At 37.3% G+C, this 25,010-nt stretch overlaps 1 protein-coding gene across 2 annotated transcripts in view; it reads left to right on the plus strand.

Moving 5' to 3' along the window:
* LOC137253891 (uncharacterized) overlaps positions 1 to 25,010 on the plus strand; it is a 239,083-nt gene that overhangs the window by 143,605 nt on the left and 70,468 nt on the right. For both annotated transcript variants that reach the window (XM_067791485.1, XM_067791486.1), the window contains 2 exons: positions 6,240 to 6,327; positions 10,294 to 10,379. In XM_067791485.1, coding sequence (XP_067647586.1) covers positions 6,240 to 6,327; positions 10,294 to 10,379 — 174 coding nt within the window. The remainder of the gene's footprint in view (positions 1 to 6,239; positions 6,328 to 10,293; positions 10,380 to 25,010) is intronic.

Below are 25,010 nucleotides of genomic sequence, written 5' to 3' on the forward strand. Positions count from 1 at the left end.
AAGTTGGGCTCTTCGTACATAACCTACACAGGCAAAACGCAATTTGGAATCTATACCCGACTGACATCTTGGGAAAAATAGTCACAGCTCGAGCGGCTACGGCTTCGTGACGCGGCATATAAGCTTGTAAATAACAGGTACTCCAGCGAGTTCTGAACAAGTCCGTCTAAATTCCTGGCAGGACAGACTACTGTAGACCGGATTTCTTTCTAGTTGCCGCATTCAACACTCATGTTCCCCCATGGGAGGAATGACCGGAATTTGGTAAACCTTTTGATGGATGGAGGAGTGTTTTTTAGAATGGATTATTTTGCCTTAAGATTGATGTAAGCCAAACATGCAGGCTGCACGATCACTGCATCGTCTTCCAGGGATTTGCTAAGGGATTTACTATCTACACAGAAACCGTGAAATCGAGGTCTGTGAGGTCACGTTGCTGTGCAATATGCGCACTTTTTGATAGAAACTCTCCAGGTCCCATGGCATAAATATATTCCTGATAATTTTAAGGCTGATTTCTTGGACCGAGCAGACACTGGCGACCTGAACGTAGCTGCAAGACAAAACTTTGAGATTCCGCTGGCCAGATGCTCTCTGCTTCTGAAAAGATGCTCCGCGAGCAAGCTAAGAAATCGCTGGGACTACAAGATCTTTCTGACCCGTTGTCAACTCTAAATCTCTTCTATCTATGCTGCGTAGAGTATTAGGAGGGCACTGTCCAATAGGAGTGCATACAGGGCACTTGTATTAGGTGTTTGGAGAACGTTGTGGTGGAATCATTCGGCCACTTTATGCTCAGCTGTTCAACCTTTCCGGAGGCGAGGCGTAAATACCTCTAACGTGCGTGATGTATTCAACTTTTTGGAGGAAATGTTCAAGAGTGATCTGTGCTTCATTCTGTTAAGTCTGATTTTCCGTTAGTGCCATACTTTTCAAGAACGAAAAACTACAGTGAAGATGGCATCACGCTGAAACCAATCAAGATATCTCAGACAAATGAACAGATAGACAGACGGATAAGGCTAAATCAACTCAGCACATCAACTTGATCATTTCAGTATACTTATTGGTGTGACTTTCTCTTCTACTTTAAGGACTTTCAGTTTTGAGATGCATGACAAGCTTACCATCACCATTTAATTTTTATTAAAAGTATTAAAGCTTTATTTTGGAATTTCAGTAGTCTCATAGGATAATATTTCAATATTGCATTCACGTGCATACTAATAAGCACGCATACACATGCAATTATACATACAGGGTATTGTGTGTCACTTGCTGCATGTCACACATATTAAAATACCAGAATTTAATTAAATTTTTGATGTCATTTTTGTACCCAAGTCGGATCAGCGGAGCGCATGAGTGATTTTATTATGATGCTCTGCCTGTTTTTGCGTTTCTTTGTTTCGTTTTATCACTTGTGTGTTGTTATTTTGTTTTATTTCATCGCAATGTGCTTGAATAATACGCATAAGTTTATATTAGAGATGATACGGGGCTTCGATTCTTATACCGAAACGTGGGAGTTGCCAATTGCTAGAGATTTCTTATTTTAATTTAGATTACTGAAAAGCAAAGTTTGTGAGTGGGAGTATCCACCACTATTTTGAAAACGGCCTAATCATTTGGATGGAATTTAGGATATAGCTTTTGTAATACATTCTAAGGCTTTCTGGCCACTAAGGATGTCTTTGCGTGGTTACCACCTACTTAATGTCTAATATTGATATCAAACACAAAGTTGAAATGCTGTTATTTATATTCCCTAATATATCCATTTCCATCTCAGAAACGGCTGAACTGATTTTGATGAATTTTGCTATTCCTATTTTTAGGGTTTAGGAAAAATACTGGCAACATGAAATTTCAATACTTTAATGGGTTTTAGAGAAAGGTAAAGAAATCTGATTCAGGCAGCCATTAAAATCGTTTAATTTCACATGGGTAATAGATACATATGGGGTGCAGTGTTGGGAACTGTCAGTTGGATTAATCCAGAGTCATTGCTGAGCCAAATAGTTTCTTCCTCACCTACTTAGCGTTGCTTGGGACAAATGAACGAAGCGTTTCGGGCTCAGATTTTACAGGGTTGGGAACTGTCAGAAAATTTGTAAGGTAGTGGTTCGAAAGTTGGATTAATTCAGAGTCATACAAATAGTTCCTTGCTCACCTACTTTCCTTTGGACAAATGTACGAAGCTTTTCTTCCTCAGATTGTACACCTTTGCACCAATTTACCTAAAACCTCCCTTACAGCACGCTAGTGCTGCATATATTACACTTAAAATAAGTGTGGAAGGTTCATTAAAAGGGTACCGTCGTTCAAGGCTAGCAGGATATGAATGCATCAGATGCCTTAAGTACCTTAAGTTATACGTGCGAAACGATAAGACTGTTGGAAAAAGATAATCATTGGGAAGCTGTACTTTGCATATCAGCTTTACAGTTAAAAGAGCACTTCGGCAGAAAAGCTTGTTAGCGGAATATCTAACCCACTGCAACTGTGGGAAGAGTATAATGTAGTTGTCAAAAGTATTGCGAATAATTCACGTAAAATATCAGTGAAGAAATAGTAAACGAAGATTAGAATTAGCTGAGTAAAAACTTGTTTCCATTGCAAGTATACGGATGTGTAGTAGGTGTTGTAGCGATAAGGGCACTCCCCGAAATTTGTGGGGAATGTTATCGATGTTGATGGTCTTTTGCCGAATATATATCCAATGCGTTTGGGTAACAAGCACTATTAGTGTACTAGTCCGCTCACCTGGGGTACGATTAATATGACCACATAAAACTCGCTGTGACTTCTCGCCTTCTCATCCGCTAGATCTACAACTCTTTAATCAATTTGTTAGTTTAGTCGCCCCTTGCGACAGGCATACCTGCCGCGCGTATATTATAAAGCCCCTAACCCGCTGGGGGATATATAGTAGGTAGAGTAGGGCTCCGAATGACATCCTGATAAAGCTAAATTATGACACCTATGCCTTGGCTGCGGAAGTCATAAAACCCGAGTCCTTGTTGTTGCCAGAAAAAATATATATTTATAGTAGAACTGTGAACCAGGTGAAAAGTGATGAGAGGAGTCTTTATTACTGCGCCGGGAAATGTCAAAACCTATTATAATTATTTCCCACGCAGTGGACTGTAAAATGGTGAAGTTGCTGTTGAAGAAAGATTATTTGCAATCAGCTAGATGTCTGGAGTTAAGAATTCCTTAAAAACTCTTAGTGAGTTGACTGGTCACAGATAGATGGAAAACAGGAAATACCAAACACAAAGCTAGTAAAAAACAAGTAAGGAAGGTTAAGTTCGGGTGTAACCAAACGTTAGATACTCAGCTGAGAGCTTTGCAGACAAAATAAGGGAAAATCACCATTTAGCACAATGAACCTAGGGTAACCCTGGAATGTGTTTGTATGACGGAGGTACCAAATGGAAGGTATTAAAGAGTATTTTAAAAGAGAGTGGGCCATAGTTCTATTGGTGGACGCCATTTCGGGATATCGCCATAAAGGTGGACCAGGGGTGACTATAGAATGTGTTTGTACGATATGGGTATCAAATGAAACGTGGTAATGAGTATTTTAAAAGGGAGTGATCCTTAGTTCTATAGGTGGACGCCTTTTCGAAATATCGTAATAAAGGCAGACCAGGGGTGACTCTAGAATGTGTTTGTACGATATGGGTATCAAATTAAAAGTGTTAATGAGGGGTTTAAAAGGGAGTAGCCCTTAGTTGTATATGTGAAGGCGTTTTCGAGATATCGACCAAAATGGAGAACAGGGTGACCCAGAACATCTTCTGTCGGGTACCGCTAATTTATTTATATATGTCATACCACGAACAGTATTCCTGCCAAGATTTCAAGGGCTTTTGATTTCGCCCTGCAGAACCTTTTCATTTTCTTCTACTTAATATGGTAGGCGTCACACCCATTTTACAAAGTTTTTTCTAAAGTTACATTTTGCGTCAATAAACCAATCCAATTACCATGTTTCATCTCTTTTTTCGTATTTGGTACAGAATTATGGCATTTTTTTTATTTTTCGTAATTTTCGATATCGGCAAAGTGGGCGTGGCCATATTTTATACCAAGATAAAGTGACATCAGATAAGTACGTGAACTAAATTTAGTTAAGATATATCATTTTTTGCGCAAGTTATCATGTTAACGGCCGAGCGGAAGGACACACGGTCGACTGTGTATAAAAAGTGGGTGTGGCTTCAACCGATTTCGCCCATTTTCAGAGAAAACAGTTATCGTCATAGAATCTATGCACCTACGAAATTTCACAAGGATTGTTAAATTTTTGTTCGACTTATGGCCTTAAAAGTATTCTAGACGAATTAAATGAAAAAGGGCGGATTTACGCTCATTTTGAAATTTTCTTTTATCTTTGTATTTTGTTGCACCATATCATTACTGGAGTCGAATGTAGATATAATTTACTTTTATACTGTAAAGATATTAAATTTTTTGTTAAAATTTGACTTAAAAAAATTTTTTTTTTTTAAGTGGGCGTGTTCGTCATTCGATTTCGCTAAACACATATAATAATAGGAGTAACGTGCCTACCAAATTTCATCATGATATCTTCAACGACTGCCAAATTACAGCTTGCAAAACTTTTAAATTACCTTCTTTTAAAAGTGGGCGGTGCCACGCCTATAGTCCAAAATTTTTCTAATTTTCTATTTTGCGTCATAAGGTCAACGCACCTACCAAGTTTCATCGCTTTATCCGTTTTTGGTAATGAATTATCGCACTTTTTCGGTTTTTCGAAACTTTCGATATCGAAAAAGTGGGCGTGGTTGTAGTCCGATTTCGTTCATTTTACATAGCGATCTGAGATGAGCGCCAGGAACCTACATACCAAATTTCATCAAGATACCTCAAAATTTGCTGAAGTTATCGTGTTTACAGACGGACGGACAGACGGACGGACGGACGGACGGACATGGCTAATTGAATTTCTTTGTTCACCCAAATCATTTTGGTATATAGAATTCTATATCTATCTCGATTAGTTTATGCCGTTACGGATTACCGTTATGCGAACAAAGTTAATATACTCTGTGAGCTCTGTTTAGCTGAGTATAAAAAAACAAAAAATAGATGGCGAATCCAGTCAAACATTGATTGTATTGTTTTCTTTAGGCAAAAATGAGAATTATCACAAACAGGCGCGAATCATCTTAAAAGACTGATTGTGGTGAGGCGAAAAATTAATTTCATGAGAACAAGTGTTAAAATGTTTCGACAGAGAGCGTTAATGTAGGCGCGGTTTTCAATATGGCCAACCCTGCTCTTGTCGGCATACGTACGAAGTCAAAATTGCAGTTAGCAAATTTTCAATTTTATAAAGTTGCTGATATGACGCGATTCAGAATTACACTGCTCGCATTGAAAACGCAAAGAAATTATAACAGCACAGCATTGCTTGCAGGAGGTACGTGTGAATGTCGCTTTATGTTAGCATACTTTAAGGAGTAGTTTTGCAAGTATTACAGTGGGGGCTATATTAATGTAGCAGTTTGAAAAGAAATTTTAGATAGTTTGTTCAAAACAAGTTTGTGCATAGTTGAACAGATCGGTGCGTGAGAATCTTCCATAGACTGACTGAGTCTATAGAGTTCAAGTTTTTGCTAATTTGAATAAAAATTTATAAATAGCGGCCATATTTGAAACAATGTCCGTTGGGGGTCAATTATTTAAAGGATGCATGCAAAATTGGAATAAATTAAGTTAATTGCATGAATCGAAATATAATATCCATTGGCATCGGCATGTTTTATGAGTTTGGCGAGAATGTGTGATATATAAATGTATGTTTGGTTGCGTTTGTACAGATATACCTATGTAAATAACTATATACATTTGCGTGTGTTCTTAATTTATGGCATATTGTGTGAACCGTTAATTACACTAATGACATCAATTACACTAATTAAGCTCATTTTAAATGAGAGTCAATATTTATTACAAAATTTTGTTTTATTGTTTTGCTTAATTGAGTTCCTTTTTTTTCAGTTTTATTTTTTATATTTTCGTTAATTGCCGTACGATTGCAATGCAAAATACTAAATATTTGACAAGTTTGATGGTGCGTTTGGGTAATAAGATTGTGATAAAATTAATTATTTATATTAATAACACAATAAAAATTTTATGTCATTATTCATAATGCATTTCAATAATACCTCGTGTGTTTTTTTTTCTCGCTTCTCTTTCAGAATATGTCCCTCTTAATTGTTTTGATATATTCTTGGCGTATAAGCATGAATATGCGAAAAGCGGAAACCTTAGAGGATGTTTATTATGGTGAGTTTTTAATATATATAATATTTTTTATGTATCAATTCATACTTATAGCAGGGAGCACGAAAATAACAGTGGCAATTTTTTATCGAATTATGTCAATTAAATTTTTTGCTCCATTTTCGAAATTTTTTTTAAAATAGTGTGAATGAATTTTGTAACTGAAACTATGCAAACCAATCTCAAAAACGTTTGCGAAAAAATTCGATAAATTTCGAACTTTTTATTTACAGTTCTCAGAATTTTTTGAAGTATGCAGTTTTGTAGCCCAAGCAAATTTAGTCTAACAAAAAACAAGTTCTAGGTCTTTAAAGCTTCAACTTGGCTTTTTAAAATTCATTCCCGAAGACTGTTGCGAATTTTTTTTTCATACAAGAAGATTTTCATATGGAAGGAAATGCAATCGAAAAAAAAATTTTAAAGGATCAATGTGAATTGTTAAAGATATAACAGGATATGAGGGTGATGCACAAGCAGACTACCAAGTCACGCAGGTCGGTTTAGCAACATTCCATCATGCAGAAACCTTATGTACACTCCCAAAAGAACAGACTGGGAAACAAAATTTGCAGTTTTTCAGACGACACTGAATTGAATGCACAGGGCAAAGATGAACGCACAGGACAAAAACGGACCAAATTGTTAATATTCCCAGCAACGAGAGTATCGGCCATATTTATTAAACTAAGCAGAGAGGACCAAGAATTTCACGATAGTCTAAGATATCTATCCGATACACAAATCTGTAATTTTCGTGAACTGGAGAATGAAAGACCGGTTCACATTGCGTCTCTCAGTCAGAGACCCTCCATTTAGGTGCCGTGACTCATAATCGCTTCGTCAAATGGAGAAAAATTCTGCCAGAGGTTTGCATTAAAAGCCTTCTTATATATGTAGTAATAGGTTGAAAGCTGAAGCACAATAAATCTTTATAAAGACGGCAATGCATCGAGGCATAATAATACCAGATAGATAACTTGTACTTTGTAAAACTAAAATTTATGCGGCTACAAAACTGGATACTGGAATTTAACAAACCATAAAACAAACTTCGAAAGTTTCGCAAATTTTTCTCGAATTTAAAATTTTTTCGAAAACGTTTTTAAGATTAGTTTGCATAATTTCGGTCACAAACTTCGTGGAATTTTGTTCTTATAATATCGGAAAAAGAGAAAAATTGATTTGCGAAATTGGATAAGAACTGTCACTACTATCTTCGTGTTCGCTGCTGTATTTTGTATGAAAAAAAAAAACTCAAAATATTGCTAGTCATACACACTCAATTTTTTATCTGACTTTATCCACTTAGTACGCCCATTCATCTCAATTACTGCATTTATCTTTTACGAAACTTTAACTTCCCATATTTTCGTTTCACACAGCCACAAATACATACATACATATATATAACATACACTAAGTATGAATGTCCAAATTTACTTATCGTTGCTTGGCAACTGTTGGTATAAATTTCTGTGATATGTGGCATTAAGAGCCTCAAACAAGTTAATCCTTAAGCGCTTACTTAGTTAAGGAAATGAATCAAAGTGTTGATATAAGTTAAAGCTCACACATGTGCTCTGAAGTCTAAACAGCAGCTTCTATCTAAGCTGTTTGTCAATTTTATATTTGATATTCATTTCTACTAAATCATAACTGCAGAAATGAGGGATATTTTTATTTATTAGATACCAAAAAATATAAATGTATGCTTGTTTGCTTTAATCCAATGATTAGATTGCACAGGACATCTGTAAATATATAATGGTTTGCTCAGAAAACCTTAAGAGATCTTGAAGATGAGATGATATGATATTGTGACGAATACTAGCAACACTAAGGGGTGCTATCATCTGAAAGCCGATACTAAGCAGTGACTCATATTCACATCAAAAAATCAATCATTATGTCTACCCATATGTCCATACGAGCAGCGGAGAAGCACAAACACACGCATATATCTTATCTGAGATGCCCACAAAAGAAGGCAGTAATTAGTGCAAGTATTACTCACATATTCACGCGCGTATGAGAAGCTATAAACTTAGTTATAGCTGGTAATTTTATAGCTGATAACTACCTAGCAACGAGGAAACAAGACAGTATAAAAGGCAGCACAAACAGTACAGGAACGACAATCAGTTTGATTTAAGATGAGCAATAGAAGTGTTATTTTGAAAGTAGTCTATTTTGCCATTTTGTATTATTGAATAGTGGAGTTATTTATTCAACAGTTTGGTGATTCGAATGTTAGTATAAGGTTGCAAATAAGCAAAATTGCACTGAATTCGTTACAATATATTATAAGGGCTTAAGTTGATGTAAAAAGAATTGTTTAATATTTCAATTAACATCAGGAGTAATATTTTGAAATCTCATAGTTACCTTACGTATGAATAAGAAACGTCGTCTTTATATATATGCAAAGCAAAGCTTAGTAAATGTAGATCCGCCACTGAGTACATAAACGAATAAGAATTCCCCTATATAGTTTGTATCACCACCAACCCACGCATTGTGGTGCGCATACGCCTCTTCTCGTTAACAATCATTTCCAACTCTTCTCGCAGGACTTCCACCGTATTAAGCATGTCACACGATGGCAGGATAAGGGACTATTTTTTCTTTCCCTCGATGACTACAACCACTAGACCCTCAAATCTTAAGTAAGACAGCTTGCACGATTCTAAGCGTTTCCTTACCATAACTGCAGCTCTCACCCCGCCTTCTTATTTCTAGTAGTAAATACCAAATTTGCCAGCGCTGAGGTCTGTATTTCCTTCCGTTAAGAATCTTAGCCCCTGGAGCTGTTGCACGTCGTTCCCTTATTATGAGTTAGCAGGACGTGCTAGAATCCACATCACTGTGCTGAAGCTTAATCTATAAAAGGCATAACATCATTAACCTGTATGTCTCTCTCCAGCTACTTTGTCGTTATGTGCAAAGTATCTTCTAATCCTATGTCGGTATATTCAGGTGCACATCCACCGTTTTCACTACATAAGGATCTGCTCTTCATGCAATACGTTAAACTATGCACCTTGCTCTCTCTCTAGATATCTCAAGATCGCAAAATTCTTACAACCAACCAAATTAAGAGGTTGGTAAAGCCATTACTGTCTACTCATTCTGTTCCCTTTACATATCTGACTGTGCCTTATGTTATTCTCATTTAGCTAATATTATTTACTGTATCTTATCTTCTCTGATTTTTATTTATTTATTTTATGTTGTTGTTGTTGTTAATTAGCGATAACTACACTTCCCGAAGGCCTTGGGGAGTATTATAGATGTTGATGGTCCTTTGCCGGATGCAAATCCGGTACGTTCCGGTACTAAGCCCAACCATCTTGGGAATGGTTTGTTATGAACACATTCGACCTTCTACGCTACAACGCCCTCTCACCCCCCAGATCCAGAACCGCTGTGGTCTTTTTTTATTTTATCATACCTTTTCCTATCCAACATTGTCCCACCTCAACTTAATCTTATATTGCCTTACTGTTTGGCCTCTTAAGTTATCTACGTTATCTTATAATGCATTATCTTATTTTGACAAATCTCATATTATCTAATTTTAGCTTATCTTATCCTGTCTTATCTAAGATAAGACAACGTATCTTATCTTACCTAATCTTATCTTATCTTATCTTATCTTACCTAATCTTATGTTATCTTATCTTATCTTTTCTTTTCTTATCTTATCTCATCATATCTTATCTAATCTAATCTAATCTTATCTTATCTTATCTTATCTTACCTTATCTTATCCTATCTTATCTTATCTTATCCTATCTTTTCTTATCTTATCTTATCTTGTCTTATCTTATCTTGTCTTATCATATCTTATCCCATATTGTCTTATATTATCTTATCTTATTGTATTTTATCTCCTCTTAACCTAGAAATTTGTGTTAGTTTTTCTTGTTTCAGCTTGACTCACATTTTTCGTAATTTGTCTTTTTTCAGGTGTTCAAATAGCATATTTCGCTATCATCGGCACACAAATGTCCATGCTAGTACTAAGTGTTATGTTAGTATTCGGAATATATAAGGTAAGTACGATCAAAAACTTCTTGTGAAATTTACCGACATTTCACTGACAATATCTTCTCATGCATGCAGTATTTTATCATCATAAAATTTTAAATCTCGTATCGCGGCTGAGCTCACTCTACTGTAGTAGCCATCAGCAGGTTAACTGATGACTAGGGCATCTACACCACCAGCTTTAAATCAAGCTGAAGGCTGCTCCACATTTTGATAGAGTAAAATCAATCATGATATAGGGTTTCTGCTTTGGTCACTGATATAGTAACCACCTGGCGCCCGAGTTGTTTCACATTAAATCAGATGTTTGCTTTTCAAAGCAATTCTACAAAAAATGTATTTCAACAAAACAATAAAAACCGGTGCTTTAAGGTATATAAAATATATTCGCACTTCCTTCGTATTCAACTCAAATCACGCATTCAACCAGATATCTCACACCGTCATGCATTCACGCGAATTTTATGCCCAAAATCATGCTAAATAAGGCGTAAAAATGTGTAGCGAAAGATATGCGCCCGCAAGCAATATTTGTTTTCAATTGCTTTTGTTTTTATGTGAATGGTTACATATGTTTTGGTGGGTGTCACAATTTATGTGTATGTGCAAAATAACTGTTTTTCTAAGCGGGGTCGCCCCTCGGCAGTGTCTGGCAAGCGCTCCGATTGTATTTCTGCCATGAAAAGCTCTCAGTGAAAACTCATCTGCCTTGCAGATGCCGCTCGGAGTCGGCATAAAACATGTAGGTCCCGTCCGGCCAATTTGTAGGGAAAAATCAAGAGGAGCACGACGCAAATTGGAAGAGAAGCTCGGCCTTAGATCTCTTCGGAGGTTATCGCGCCTTACATTTATTTTTTATTAAAATAACTGTTTACGATTTCATGGACATTTGACATTGTAAACATAAAATGCAATGAAAGTATGTCGTAGAACTTTCACTGAAAATTTGAAAAGGGAAAATGAAAACAATGGTGCAAATGTTACTAAATTTTGTGGCAAATGTCCAAATGTGAGACACTTTATTTGAATGGGTGTGTGGAAATTTGCATGCACAGAAATAAAGACAATGATTGCAGATCATGCCTTGTAGGAAAAATTTGGTAAAAGTGATATTGACATATTGGAAGTGGTCGTTCGTACTTAATTTTTTTTATCGTAGAGAATGAAACGTAATGAAGAACAATAGTAAAAAAAAAGAAATTAAAAAAACATTTTATTTATGAAATGTGTTGACCTGAATTTCTCGGACGGCAAGCCAATATTTAGTCTCACTAAAACTCAAAAACGGCTAGGCCTATTTCGACCATTTTTTTATTTTGTTCACTATGGTTCAAGGATGGAGTTGGAGTAGGAGTGAGAGTGCGAGTGGGAGTGGGAGTTAGAGTGATAGTTGGTGTGAGAGTGGGAGTTGGAATGAGAGAGGGGATGAAGTGGAAGTGAAATTTAGATTGGGATTGATGTATCGTGCAGAACAAAATATGCCGGGTACGCCAGTTTTGGATAAAATTAGCTTTCAGTCAGAAAGTATCTTATATAATTTCTTCTATCAAAGTGCTGTTTTGAAATGTTTGAATTTTCTTAAAGGGATAATTAGTAACCAATATAAATTTTTTCATATGGCATTTACAAAGTTTGCGTCAATAAGTACGTTCATATTTACAATGTAAGCTTAGGCCTAAAAACAAATATGAATACACAGGAACATGTGTACTAAGCATGTGTCCAAATCATATGTATAAACCTTAACCTTTTCACATATGAAATATGCCCAAAAATTGCAAAGCAATGTCAAATGTGTGCTCTTCAAAGAACGGAATGACTTTAATGGCAATTTACAAGACAGAAACAGAGACAGAACAATGACATCCAGATATATAACTGATACGTACATTGTACATATTGTAACGAAATTGCTTGCAAATCCTCTTATTTGCCCTTTTGCTAGGATCGTATCGCTAAACTGTTGAATAAATAACTCCAATATTGAATAACGGAAAAATGGCCTTTATTAAAATACTTCACAATAACACTCAAACTGTGCAACGAATAGCTTAATAACCAAACTCATATCTTAAAGGAAACTGACTTTCAAAATAATAGTGCTATTGCTCGCTAGATATCGTCTTACTCGTAACTGCTTGACAATTCAAATCAAACTGAATTACTTCTTACTCGCCTGCATCGCTTTTATAGTTTACGCTGCATACTTCTAGGCTCTTCGATTTCCAGAAGTTACTAGTTGTTTCGGCTACAAAATCGCCAGCCACAACTACGTGCACAAATTATTGCTCTCTCTTGTGACAACTCAAATAAGGTATATGCATGTGTTTGTAGTTTACAGTCTCCCGCACACACATAAGCGTATAAGTAAATTCATCGGTGTGTGACATCTCATCTCTCGCTGCCTTGTATGTAAATGTTGCTCGTCGGAATGTGTACATATGTGTAGACGCAATTATTGATTCGTTTATGTAGATACATAATGATTGAATTATTGATGTGCATTTACGTCACTGCTTAGATCGGCTTAGAGCTGGCAGCACTCCTTAGTTTTGCTAATATTCGTAACAATATATTAAATTTTTGGAACAACATTTATTTGAATTGAACTAAAGTGTCGAAAGGTTAAAAGCATTGTACTGACATTCGCTTCGAGAAAGGTCTAATATTAAATGAATACAAAGAATCGTAAACGAAAAAGTAAAAGAACAACTAAAATTGCGAAAATTTGCTTATTATTTGGTAGCGACGTTTTTTTTAGTAGTAATTTGGAAAAAATTTAAACGTAACATCAGGATGGTCAGGGCGACATTTTTATTTTACAATTGAGGTTAGGTAAAGTTGAAGTGCTTAATTCGTGAGGTACTCACACAGACTAAATATATCTATAGTGTCACCAAACGTATGCTCAACGACCAAACTGAGAAACCCAACAGAAACTTCGACAAATTTTATAAACTTTTGTTGTGCTTCAACTCAACTCAACTCTGCGAATAGCCTTCATCCCGGAACCAGTTTCTACATGGTTCCGTTAAAGGCCTAAACAGCACTGATGGTAAGTTAATCTATAACACCAGCTTCAGCCCTAGAGCGGCAATACTTGTAAGCAATATAATAACGTTTATTCCACTTTTACAGCTCATAACGGTTGATTTAGTAGCAGTGTGGGCAAGCATCTCAACCCCAGGAGTTGAACAAGAGGCAATCGTGGCCTCCGTATACTTTCCAGTTGAGGAAATGGCGCAAACAAGTAAATAAAAATCACTCGTCAAATTCTCATCACACAGTTTGGGGGAGCACAAACATCAACAATTGGGGTGAGTATCTCCTTGAACTTATTAGTAGTAATAATATAAAGATTACTAGCAGAGCTGGTATATGTTGTTCTGCACTAACTTTGGTCTATCTGCATAACTTTTTTCTTTATCCTTTTATTCAATCTTCTCGCTGCATCTCTTTCTCCATATTCGTTTTCCCCATCCCTTAATTTCTCTTCACCTCTCTCTCTCCGTCTCCCTCACACGAAATGACACTTTTGTATATGCTGTTAGTCAGGAAAGTCTAGATGTGTTGCCATTATATGGCCCTATTGACACTAATTAGCATATCTCAAGGGAGGAGTCTATATCAGACCATAAAAACTTTAAATTCGACATTGGTCACTTTTCTGAACAGAATAGCTTTTAGAAATAATCGGGAAATATTATAAAAATTGTTTCGCTTTATCATTGAAGAAGCCGGAAATAGATCACAGCGACCCATAACCTCGTCGCAGGAGCTTGGGAAGGCTGCTGGACAGCTCCACTCAGACACTTAAACTATTTTCAATGAGAGTTGCTGCCAAGGAAAGATACGTATACAACTTGATTTGCCTTGGTGGCACAACTTCAGAATATACTTTGTGGCCAATTCAAGTGGTAATAAGGACAATTGACATTATTGCCGTTAACTTTATGTCACCCCTATAATGTTTTATTTGATTTCTTACTGAAGTGAAACCAGAATACAAGAAAATAACCGCTTTGTATCGCTTTTTGGTTCTTATTTGAAAGAAATCGTTGCTGCACCTATTTTAACCCTGCAATTTCGCTGAAAGGAAACCATTAGATTGTCAAAATATAGCACTTTCTTCGGAATATATTCATGTGCTCGAGTTTTAAAAATACAACATTTTCTTAGATTTGACATTTACATGCACTAATTGCTTCTTAAATTTTTTTTTCACAAAAATGTAGCGAAAATAAGAAAAAAAAGTGCCTATAAATTTACCGCTTAAGCAAATACATATGTATTTCCTTTATGACCATTTCAGAAAAGCAGAATGGTCATAATGTCACTACCGTTGGCATGAAACCATTTGAAATTTAACGCTGTGATCATTTCATATTGACATACTTCAATTGAGCTTGTGGCCATTTAAATGTCATAAGATCAATTGACGTTATGGCCATCCGGTTTAAGCACTCCTGAAAATTTTTTTGCACTCTTTGGTTGTAACTATTGGTATGCAGCTTATATGGAGAAAGAAGAGATTGGTACTGAAATTATGCTACTCTACTGATAACCACGCCCACTTATTCGATTTCGAAAATGTTAAAATTACCAAAAACTAGTTTTACCATAATTCAAAATCGTTTTGCATTCTTTCGGCAAAATTCTTTACTACTGATACACTAGCTCAGCTGGAACCAGAATAAATTGGCTTTGAATATGAGCGAAGTCTACCCATAACCAAGCCCACTTTTCGGTATCGAAAATTTCTAAAAATTGCGTTAACTTGATGACGCTAAATTTAAATTAAGAAAAATTTTGCCAAATGAGCGTAGCCTCATCCCCTTTTTTGTTTAATCTGTCCAAAATTATAGTTTTAAAGCCATAAATCGAACAAAAATCAAACAATCAAAAAACAATTGGAAATTTTGAAGAACATTGTTTTTATGAGGGTAAGTGTTTTTTTTTTTCTGAAGTTAGGTGAAATCGCTCGGGAACCACGCTCACTTTTTATACTCAGCCGTCCGCCGTTTTCGTCGGTCCGTTATAACGATATCTTGCGCAAAAATATACTTAATCCTTTTTAGCTTATCTGAGCTTAATATATTGGTAATGACGCCCCCTTTTTCGATATCGAAAATTTCGAAAAATGGAAAAATTTGGCAAAATATTAATAAATACTGATAATGTGGTGAAACTTTGTGAGTTTATTTACTTTATGGCCCACACTTAAAATTTTATTGTATTTTATATATAAATTTCACTAATTGGACTGACGACTGAGTAAAAAAAATTGCTTTGGGATTTAACCGTCAGATAGATCTATTCAACTAATAACATTCAGAACCATTTTGATCTATGTCCAGCTTTGGCAAGAAACGAGTAATTGACTAAACCCAAATACTTATTAAACACATTTTTTTTGTTTTCCCATGTCGTGCTACCAAACAGTGATTTTTGCTGTATCTGGGAAGCTCACCTCACCATTTACAAAGAGAAAGCAATACAGTTATACAAAATATTTCATGGGTAGACAAAACCTTGGCTTAGCCTTGAGCATTTATCTTCATTGAATTTTAAGAGAAACACAGCAAGAGACTGACCACAGCTTAATAGAATGGAAACAATATCGATGGAAAAAGCAGACGATGATAGAAAAATTTAGCTAACGTTTCTGTGTATGCCAATTCCCTGCAAAAATCGCGAGTACTCCATGCATGCATGTATGGATGCTATGGGAAAGCGAGTGCTCCAAAATTAACCACAATTCATACAAAAAATGTGGTCCAATTAACATTGCGATGTCCTAGGACCGGACCATATACTCCAGCTTCGCATTACATCAGAGTAATCCATGGAGTACCCACAGTCCAATAAACATCGTGTAGTGATTACAATCGTTAAAAACGAGCAATGATCGGCTTACAACATGTTCGTGTAGAAACATGAGTTGGTCCATCGCTGCATTACAGTGGAGTAGAATGGTAAGTACTCCAGTGGACCACATGGTCCAACGATTTTTGCAGGGTTATATGTCTAACATATACATATGCATTGCACATGTGTTTGCATTAGTATGAACACGACCTTACCTAAGTAAGCAAATATGTTTTTAGTTTAGTTCTACCACCCGTGTTCATGCTCAACGTACACGTGCAGTACATCAACGTGATATGAAGGCTATATGCGGTGCTATCGAGTCGCATTGTATAACACTTTCACTTTTCTGAAATAACACCACGCTCACTTTTACAAATATATAATCACAAACTTAAACAATAACGTAAGCAAACCACAAGAAAATAAATAGTAAGGGAGCATTCAACCAAAAGAAAAGATGAGCCAGCCAACTAAGCAACCAGTAAATGATGCAGGGTTTCAGTTAAATGGACATGTGCTCATATGACTGTAGGGGTCTAAAATAATGTACTTATGTTGAGTAATCAAAATTGTTTTGCTGTATAGGTTTTTCGGCCAGCTCACCAAAAGCTATGGATAGTTTGTATGACTTCTTCATTAAATTGTCAAAGTATCTTCTATACTGGGTGCTTGAAAAATATAAAAATACGCACCTGCACCCACTATCATATCGTTAAAACTTTATTTCAGGCTATTGTGCTACAATCAAATTCGGTTGATTATCATACTGCACTATAACTTGCCGCAATAGGCTGATTTTATGTAAGCCTTGGAGTTATGGACAGGTTATCTTCTCTTATAAAACCATAACTCTTCATTGCGCCTAATCCCAGTCAAAGGAATCAACACATCTATTTCAATAAAAAGCTTAGAATCTTTGAGTCAAAACACACGTACTCCTCTATAATAGGAAAACGACAACCAAAGTTAATAAAATTTTCGAAAATTTGTGAGATATGGCAAGCAAACGTTAAGGAGCGTTTATTTACCTTGGCAATGTGTGTTTAGGAATATACCGTATGCGGCTTTTTGGCATATGTAATGGGTGATGAAAACCCTGCAAAAATCGTTGGATCATGTGGTCCACTGGAGTACTTACCATTATACTCCACTGTAATGCAGCAATGGACCAACACATGTTTCTTCACGAATATGTTGTAAACCGATTATTGCTCGTTTTTAACGATTGTCATCACTACACGGTGTTTATTGGAATGTGGATACTCCATGGATTACTCTGATCTAATGCGGAGCTGGAGTGTATGGTCCAGTCCTAGGACATCGCAATGTTAATTTGACCATATATTTTGTATGAATTGTGATTAATTTTGGAGCACTCGGTTGGTCCATAGCGAGTACTCCATAAATGCATGCATCGAGTACTCGCAATTTTGCAGGGAAGTATTTGAATGTGAACTACTGCTATAGTGATTTAGCAGGATTAAACGATTCAACAGGGTGTTTAATATCATTCTTAGCAAGTTGTCACTACATCTTCAAATGCATTTAACTTAAGCAATGCGCTGCCTTTTCTTCGCTGCGGCTGCGAAAGCTATCCGGCTGGAGATACTATGTGGATGGGCATGCAGCCATCCCTCAAAATCTTGATTCGCCTTCGTCAGACTATTGCGCTCCGATGGTCTGTTTCGATGTCAAGAACGATATTTTTATCCCGGATAGGTATTATTTTCTTATAATTGAAAAAACTTGTTTCTAAAATTTTGATGTTGTCTTTCCCGGGGCGTGAGCCCCAGGATCTTCGGTGTGGATGGCGGAGCACCCTACAATCACACCAAGGCGGCCGCCTCTTTTAAAATTATTTTCATATATCTTCGTCTTATATATTTTCAAGAATGGTTAGCTGTTTGTTAATGTGTTTGCATATCTCACGGCTGCATGATTATTTTTGCAATTACCCAACAGGAATAAATTTGAAAAAAAAAATAAAAAAATAAAACAAGTAAGGACGGGACTGTCTTCGGCTATGCCGAAGACTTCATACCTTTCATGAATGGGGCTGAACAATAATCTTATCCCGTTCGTAATCTCCGAATAATCGGACGTATAAGATAAGAAATATCTACTGAACAGATCTACATACCTAAACGATTTTTAAGATAAATATAAAATAAAAAATAGGTAGGTACTTTGTGTGAGAATGCAAAGTTTCAGGTTTTTTGTGGTCTGGGTGTAAAAACTATGACTACAAATCACGTATTTCAACAATATATGACGTAAACGTAACTATTTGATGAAATGTTTTGAATTTTGAAGCTTCTAGCCGTAAAAAGGGGCAAAAAAATACAGTTTATATGGGGTATATAATATATGTACCACCGATCTCTATGATTTTTCAGACAATAATATATACTATATACGTAAGCATTTGGTAAAATTTGAAGCTTCCAGCTGTTAAAATGGGGAAAAAATTGCACAAAGTTTCTTATCTGAACAATCGGTTGTATGAGATTATATATACCAGCGGCCTCTATGATTTTTTCAGCCAAAAATATATGCTATACACGTAAACATTTGTTGAAATTTGAACATATCTAAACGATTTTTAAGATAAATATAAAATAAAAAATAGGTAGGTACTTTGTGTGAGGATGCAAAGCTTCACGTTTTTTGTGGTCTGCATGTAAAAACTACGACTACGAATCACGTATTTCAAAAATATATGAAGTAAACGTAACTACTTGATGAAACTTGATGAATTTTGAAGCTTCTATCCGTAAAAAAGGGGCAAAAATGACAGTTTGTATGAAGTATATAATATATATACCACCGATCTGTATGATTTTTTCAGACAACAATATATGCTATATACGTAAGCATTCTTTGAAATTTGAAGCCTCTAGCTCTTAAAATAGGGCAGTAATTACGAAAAGTTTCTTATCTGAACAATCGGTTGTGGGGGATATATACTATATATACGACCGATCTCATCAATTTTTTCAGGCAACAATATGTGCAATATACAAAAGTATATGGTGAAGTTTGAAGCTTCAATCTGTTAAATTGAGTAAGATATTACAAAAATCCTATTTTTCTGAAAAATCGGTTGTATGGAGGATATATGCTATAGTGGTCCGATCCGGTCGGTTCCAACAAATGTCTAATCGGACACCCAAATACACCTGCTCACCAAATTTTATCAAGATATCTTAAAAATTGAGGGACTAGTTTGCATACAAACAGACAGACGGACAGGCAGACAGACGGACATGGCTAAATCAACTCAGCTCTTCATTATGATTATTTCGGTATACTTAATGGTGGCTCTATCTATTTTCCTTTAAGGACTTACAATTTTGGGTTTCGTGACGAAATTAATATACCATTTCATTTTCATGAAAGGTATAAAAAGATCCGCAGTCAATACACAACCAACACAAGTACAACAGCAAAAAACAATTTCCCGACGGAATATTTAATAGTAGGAAGGTGAGGGGGGGGGGGGGGGAGAGGGTAATAGAACCGTAGAAGGTGTACCTCGGATTGGAGGGCAAATAAATCTGAGGCTTTGTACAAAACAGTACAGATGAGTTACTTCAAAATGGCATGCAAAGCACCCGTCACTGATTAAATGTGCAGGCTTAAGCTCTAACACATTGTTCATCTATGCTAGGCAAGCTCTCATTCACAGAGATGTTTCTGGCTTGTAATAGCCGAGACATTAAGAGCTTTGAGGTACATTCTTCTTTTAAAGCTTCGATGATCGAACTTGACAAAAATTACTGCTATTAACAGACCTATTGATGAAGTAAGAATTAACAATTTTCAAAATGGTCTTTTGTAGACGATCCCAGGGTGAAGCACGAGAACAACACGCACTCATTGGCGACCATGAGTTGGAAATCTGTAAGCTAATACAAACAATACGAACATCGTTTTTACATTAATAAAATATATATATACGTATTAGACTTGGTCGATTTATTAAACGATTTCGCGGCATCGACTTTTCGATAGGATTTGGGCTCTGGAAAAAAGTTCCACTACGCATACCAAAAAAAATAAATTTCGAGCCTGCGTAATTTCAGTTTTTTTACTTTTTTTCGAATTGACTTTTAAGGTTTTTTTCATGACCTACTAAAAAAATTTTAATCTCATTGTAAAATTTTCATGTATACCCTGTCCGACTCAAAGATTTTCATATCGGACAGGGTATACATGTGAAAATTTTTTAGTAGGTCATGAAAAAACCTTAAAAATCAAAGTCAAAAAAATTAAATTTCGAAGACTGGAGAATTATTTTTTTGAGTATGCGTAGTGGAACTTTTTTTCCTGAGCCCAAATCCTATCGAAATATCGATGGCGCGATATTAACGATATATTAACCGATAACTTTCGTCCATACAAATCGACCCACCCTAACACATATATCATGTTTCTCTATGCCATTAAGTGCTGCATGTCGACTTCTATTGTTTTTCACCATGTGCAGACGCTAATTCTTCCTCACATGCACACGTCTGTTGAATGTTTTTATACTCAGTTGAGCAGAGCTCACAGAGTATATTAAGTTTGATTGGATAACGGTTGGTTGTACATATATAAAGGAATCGAGATAGATATAGACTTCCATATATCAAAATAATCAGGATCGAAAAAAAATTTGATTGAGCCATGTCCGTCCGTCCGTCCGTCCGTTAACACGATAACTTGAGTAAATTTTGAGGTATCTTGATGAAATTTGGTATGTAGGTTCCGGAGCACTCATCTCAGATCGCTATTTAAAATGAACGATATCGGACTATAACCACGCCCACTTTTTCGATATCGAAAATTTCGAAAAACCGAAAAAATGCGATAATTCATTACCAAAGGCGGTTAAAGCGATCAAGCTTGGTAGATGGGTTGACGTTATGACGCAAAATAGAAAATTAGTAAGATTTTGGACAATGGGAGTGGCACCGCCCACTTTTACAAGAATGTAATTTAAAAGTTTTGCAAGCTGTAATTTGGCAGTCGTTGCAGATATCATGATGAAATTTGGCAGGAACGTTACTACTATTACTATGTATGTGCTAAATAAAAATTAGCAAAATTGGATGAAGAACACGCCCACTTTTAAAAAAAAAATTTTTTTAAACTCAAATTTTAACAAAAAATTTAATATCTTTACTGTATATAAGTAAATTAAGTCAAAATTCAACTCCAGTAATGATATAATGTAACAAAATACAAAAATAAAAGAAAATTTCAAAATGGGCGTGGCTCCGCCCATTTTCATTTAGTTTGTCTAGAATACTTTTAACGCCATAAGTCGAACAAAAATTTACCAATCCTTCTCAAATTTGGTAGGAGCATAGATTTTGTGACGGTAACTGTTCTCTGTGAAAATGGGCGAAATCGGTGGAAGCCACGCCCAGTTTTTATACACAGTCCACCGTCTGTCCTTCCGCTCGGCCGTTAACACAATAACTTGAGCAAAAACCGATATATCTTTACTAAACTTTGCCCACGTACTTATCTCAACTCACTTTATCTTGGTATAAAAAATGGCCGAAATCCGACCATAACCAGATATCGAAAATTACGAAAAATGAAAAAAATGCCATAATTCTATACCAACTACGAAAAAAGGGATGAAACATGGTAAATGGATTGGTTTATTGACGCAAAATATAACTTTGGAAAAAACTTTGTAAAATGGGTGTGACACCTACCATATTAAGTAGAAGAAAATGAAAAAGTTCTACAAGGCGAAATCAACAGCCCTTGGAATCTTGGCAGGAATACTGTTAGTGGTATTGCATATATAAATAAACTAGCCTTTACCCGCGGCCCCGTCCGCAAGGAGAAAATGAAATATGTGGGCTATTCACGTTAGCCTACTTATAAAGTTATCTGTTTAAAATTTTTTTTCTGTCTAATGCATTTTATTTTTGTAATTGAGTAAAAAAAAGAACTTTATGAGCTGATAACCTGATAGGATCCCAAAATGATAACGAAATTATCCAGAAAAAGCCACGAAAAGACCCCGACGCTATCGCGGACGGATCCCGAAAACCATCCAGAAACGCTCCGGAAGTGTTTCCAAAAGTTCCCGAAGTAGTCCCAAAAAAACCCGAAATGACAACGACACGATTCTAGACTTATCCAGATAACCACACAGAAATGATGCCTGAAGGGTACCAAATTGATCCCGAAATAGTCCCGAAAAAGTTCCGAAATTACCCTGACGGGCTCCCGGACGGATCTCAGAAACCATCCAGAAAATATCCAGGAAGGGTCCCTAAATTATCCAGACTAACTCCAGAAAAAGTTCCGAAATGGCTCCGAGGGGATCCACGATGGATCGCGAAAACCATACAGAAATGATTCCGGAAGGATTCCAAAATGATCCCGAAATAGTCCGGAATTGACCCAGATGGGATCCCGCACAGAACCAGAAATGATCCCGGAAGGGTGCAAAAACTATCCCGGAAAAATAACAAAAAATCCCGAAATGGCTCCTACGGCATCCCGGACGGATCCAGAAATGATCTCGGAAGGGTCCCCAAATGATCCCAAAATGGTCCCGAAATGACCCTGATGGATCCGGCAAACCATCAAGAAATTATGCCGAAAGGGTCCCAAAATGATCCCGAAATAATACAGAAAAAGTCACGAAACGACCCCTAGAGGATCCCCAAATGATCCCGTATTAGCCCCGAAAAGGTCCCGAAATAACACCGACGGGATCCCGGACAAATCCCGAAAACCATCCAGAAATGATGCCGGAAGGAATCCCAAATGATTCCGTAAAAGTCCCGCATTGATTCCGACGGGATCCCGAACGGATACCGAAAATCATCCAGAAGTGACGCCGGAAAGGTCCTCAAATGATCACCTAATAGTCCCGAAATGACCCTTAAGGGGTCATGGACGGATCCCATAAACAATCCAGAAATGATCCCGATATATTCCCGAAGAAGTCCCGAAATGACCCTGACGGGATCTCGAACGCACCCCTAAATGACCCTGACGGGATCCCGGACAGATCCCGAAATCCATCCAATGATCCCGAAAAAGTCCCGCAATGATTCCGAGGGGATCCTGATCGGATACCGATAACCATCCAGAAGTGATGCCGGAAAGGTCCTCAAATGATCACCTAATACCAAAATGACCCTGACGGCATCCCGGACTGATCCCAAAATCCATCCAGAAATGATCTTGGGAAGGTCCCAAAATTATCCCGAAATAGTCTCGGAAAAGTTCAGAAATTACGATGACGGGTTCCCGGACGAATCCTGAAAGCCATCTCTAAATGATCCCGAAAAAGTCCCGAAATGACCCTGACTGGACCCCGAAAGGATCCCGAAAACTATCCAGAAATGATGCCGGAAATGTCCTCAAATGATCACCTAATAGTTCCGAAAAGACCCTGACGGGATCCCGAACGGATCCCGACAACTATCTAGAAATGATGCCGAAAGGACCCGCAAATGATCCCGTATTAGTCGAGAAAAAGTCCCGAAATGAACCCGACGGGATGCCGGACGAATCCCAAAAACCAGCCAGAAATGATGCCGGAAGGGACACCAAATGATCCCGAAAAAGTCCCGCAATAATTCCGACGGGATCCTGAGCGGATACCGAAAACCATCCAGAAGTGATGCCGAAAAGGTCCTCAAATGATCACCTAATAGTCCCAAAATGACCCTGACGGCATCCCGGACAGATCCCGAAATCCATCCAGAAATGATCTTGGGAGGGTCCCAAAATTATCCCGAAATAGTCTGGGAAAAGTCCAGAAATTACCCTGACGGATACCGGACGAATCCTGAAAACCAATCTTAAATGATGCCGAAAAAGTCCCGAAATGACCCTGATGGGACCCGGAAAGGATCCCGAAAACTAACCAGAAATGATGCCGGAAAGGTCCTCAAATGATCTCCCAATAGTTCCGAAAAGACCCTGACGGGATCCCGAACGGATCCCGACAACTATCCAGAAATGATACCGAAAGGGCCCGCAAATGATCCCGTATTAGTCGAGAAAAAGTCCCGAAATGAACCCGACGGGATGCCGGACGAATCCCAAAAACCATCCAGAAATGATTTTGGAAGGGACCCCAATGATCCCGAAAAAGTCCCGCAATTATTCCGACGGGAATCTGAACGGATACCCAAAAACCATCCAGAAGTGATGCCGGAACGGTCCTCAAATGCTCACCTAATAGTCCCAAAATGACCCTGAGGGCATCCCGGACAAATCCCGAAATCCATCCAGAAATGATCTTGGGAAGGTCCCAAAATGATCCCGAAATAGTCTCGGAAAAGTCCAGAAATTACCGTGACGGGTTCCCGGACGAATCCTGAAAGCCATCCTTAAATGATCCCGAAAAAGCCCCGAAATGACCCTGAAGGGATCCCGAACGGATCCCGACAACTATCTAGAAATGATGCCGAAAGGGCCCGCAAATGATCCCGTATTAGTCGAGAAAAAGTCCCGAAATGACCCCGACGGGATCCCGGACGAATCCCAAAAACCATCCAGAAATGATGCCGGTAGGTATCCCAAATGAACCCGAAATAATCCCGAAATGACCTCGTCGGCATCCCGGACGGATACCGAAAATTATCCAGAAATGATGCCGGAAAGGTCCACAAATGATCCCCTAATAGTCCCGAAATTACCCTGATGGGATCCCGGACGGATCCCGAAAACCATCCAGAAATGATGCCGGAAGAGCCCCCAAATGATCCCGAAAAAGTCCCCAAATGACCCCG

Source organism: Eurosta solidaginis, chromosome 5, assembly GCF_040869045.1.
Source record: "Eurosta solidaginis isolate ZX-2024a chromosome 5, ASM4086904v1, whole genome shotgun sequence".
NCBI classification, from domain to species: Eukaryota; Metazoa; Arthropoda; class Insecta; order Diptera; family Tephritidae; genus Eurosta; species Eurosta solidaginis.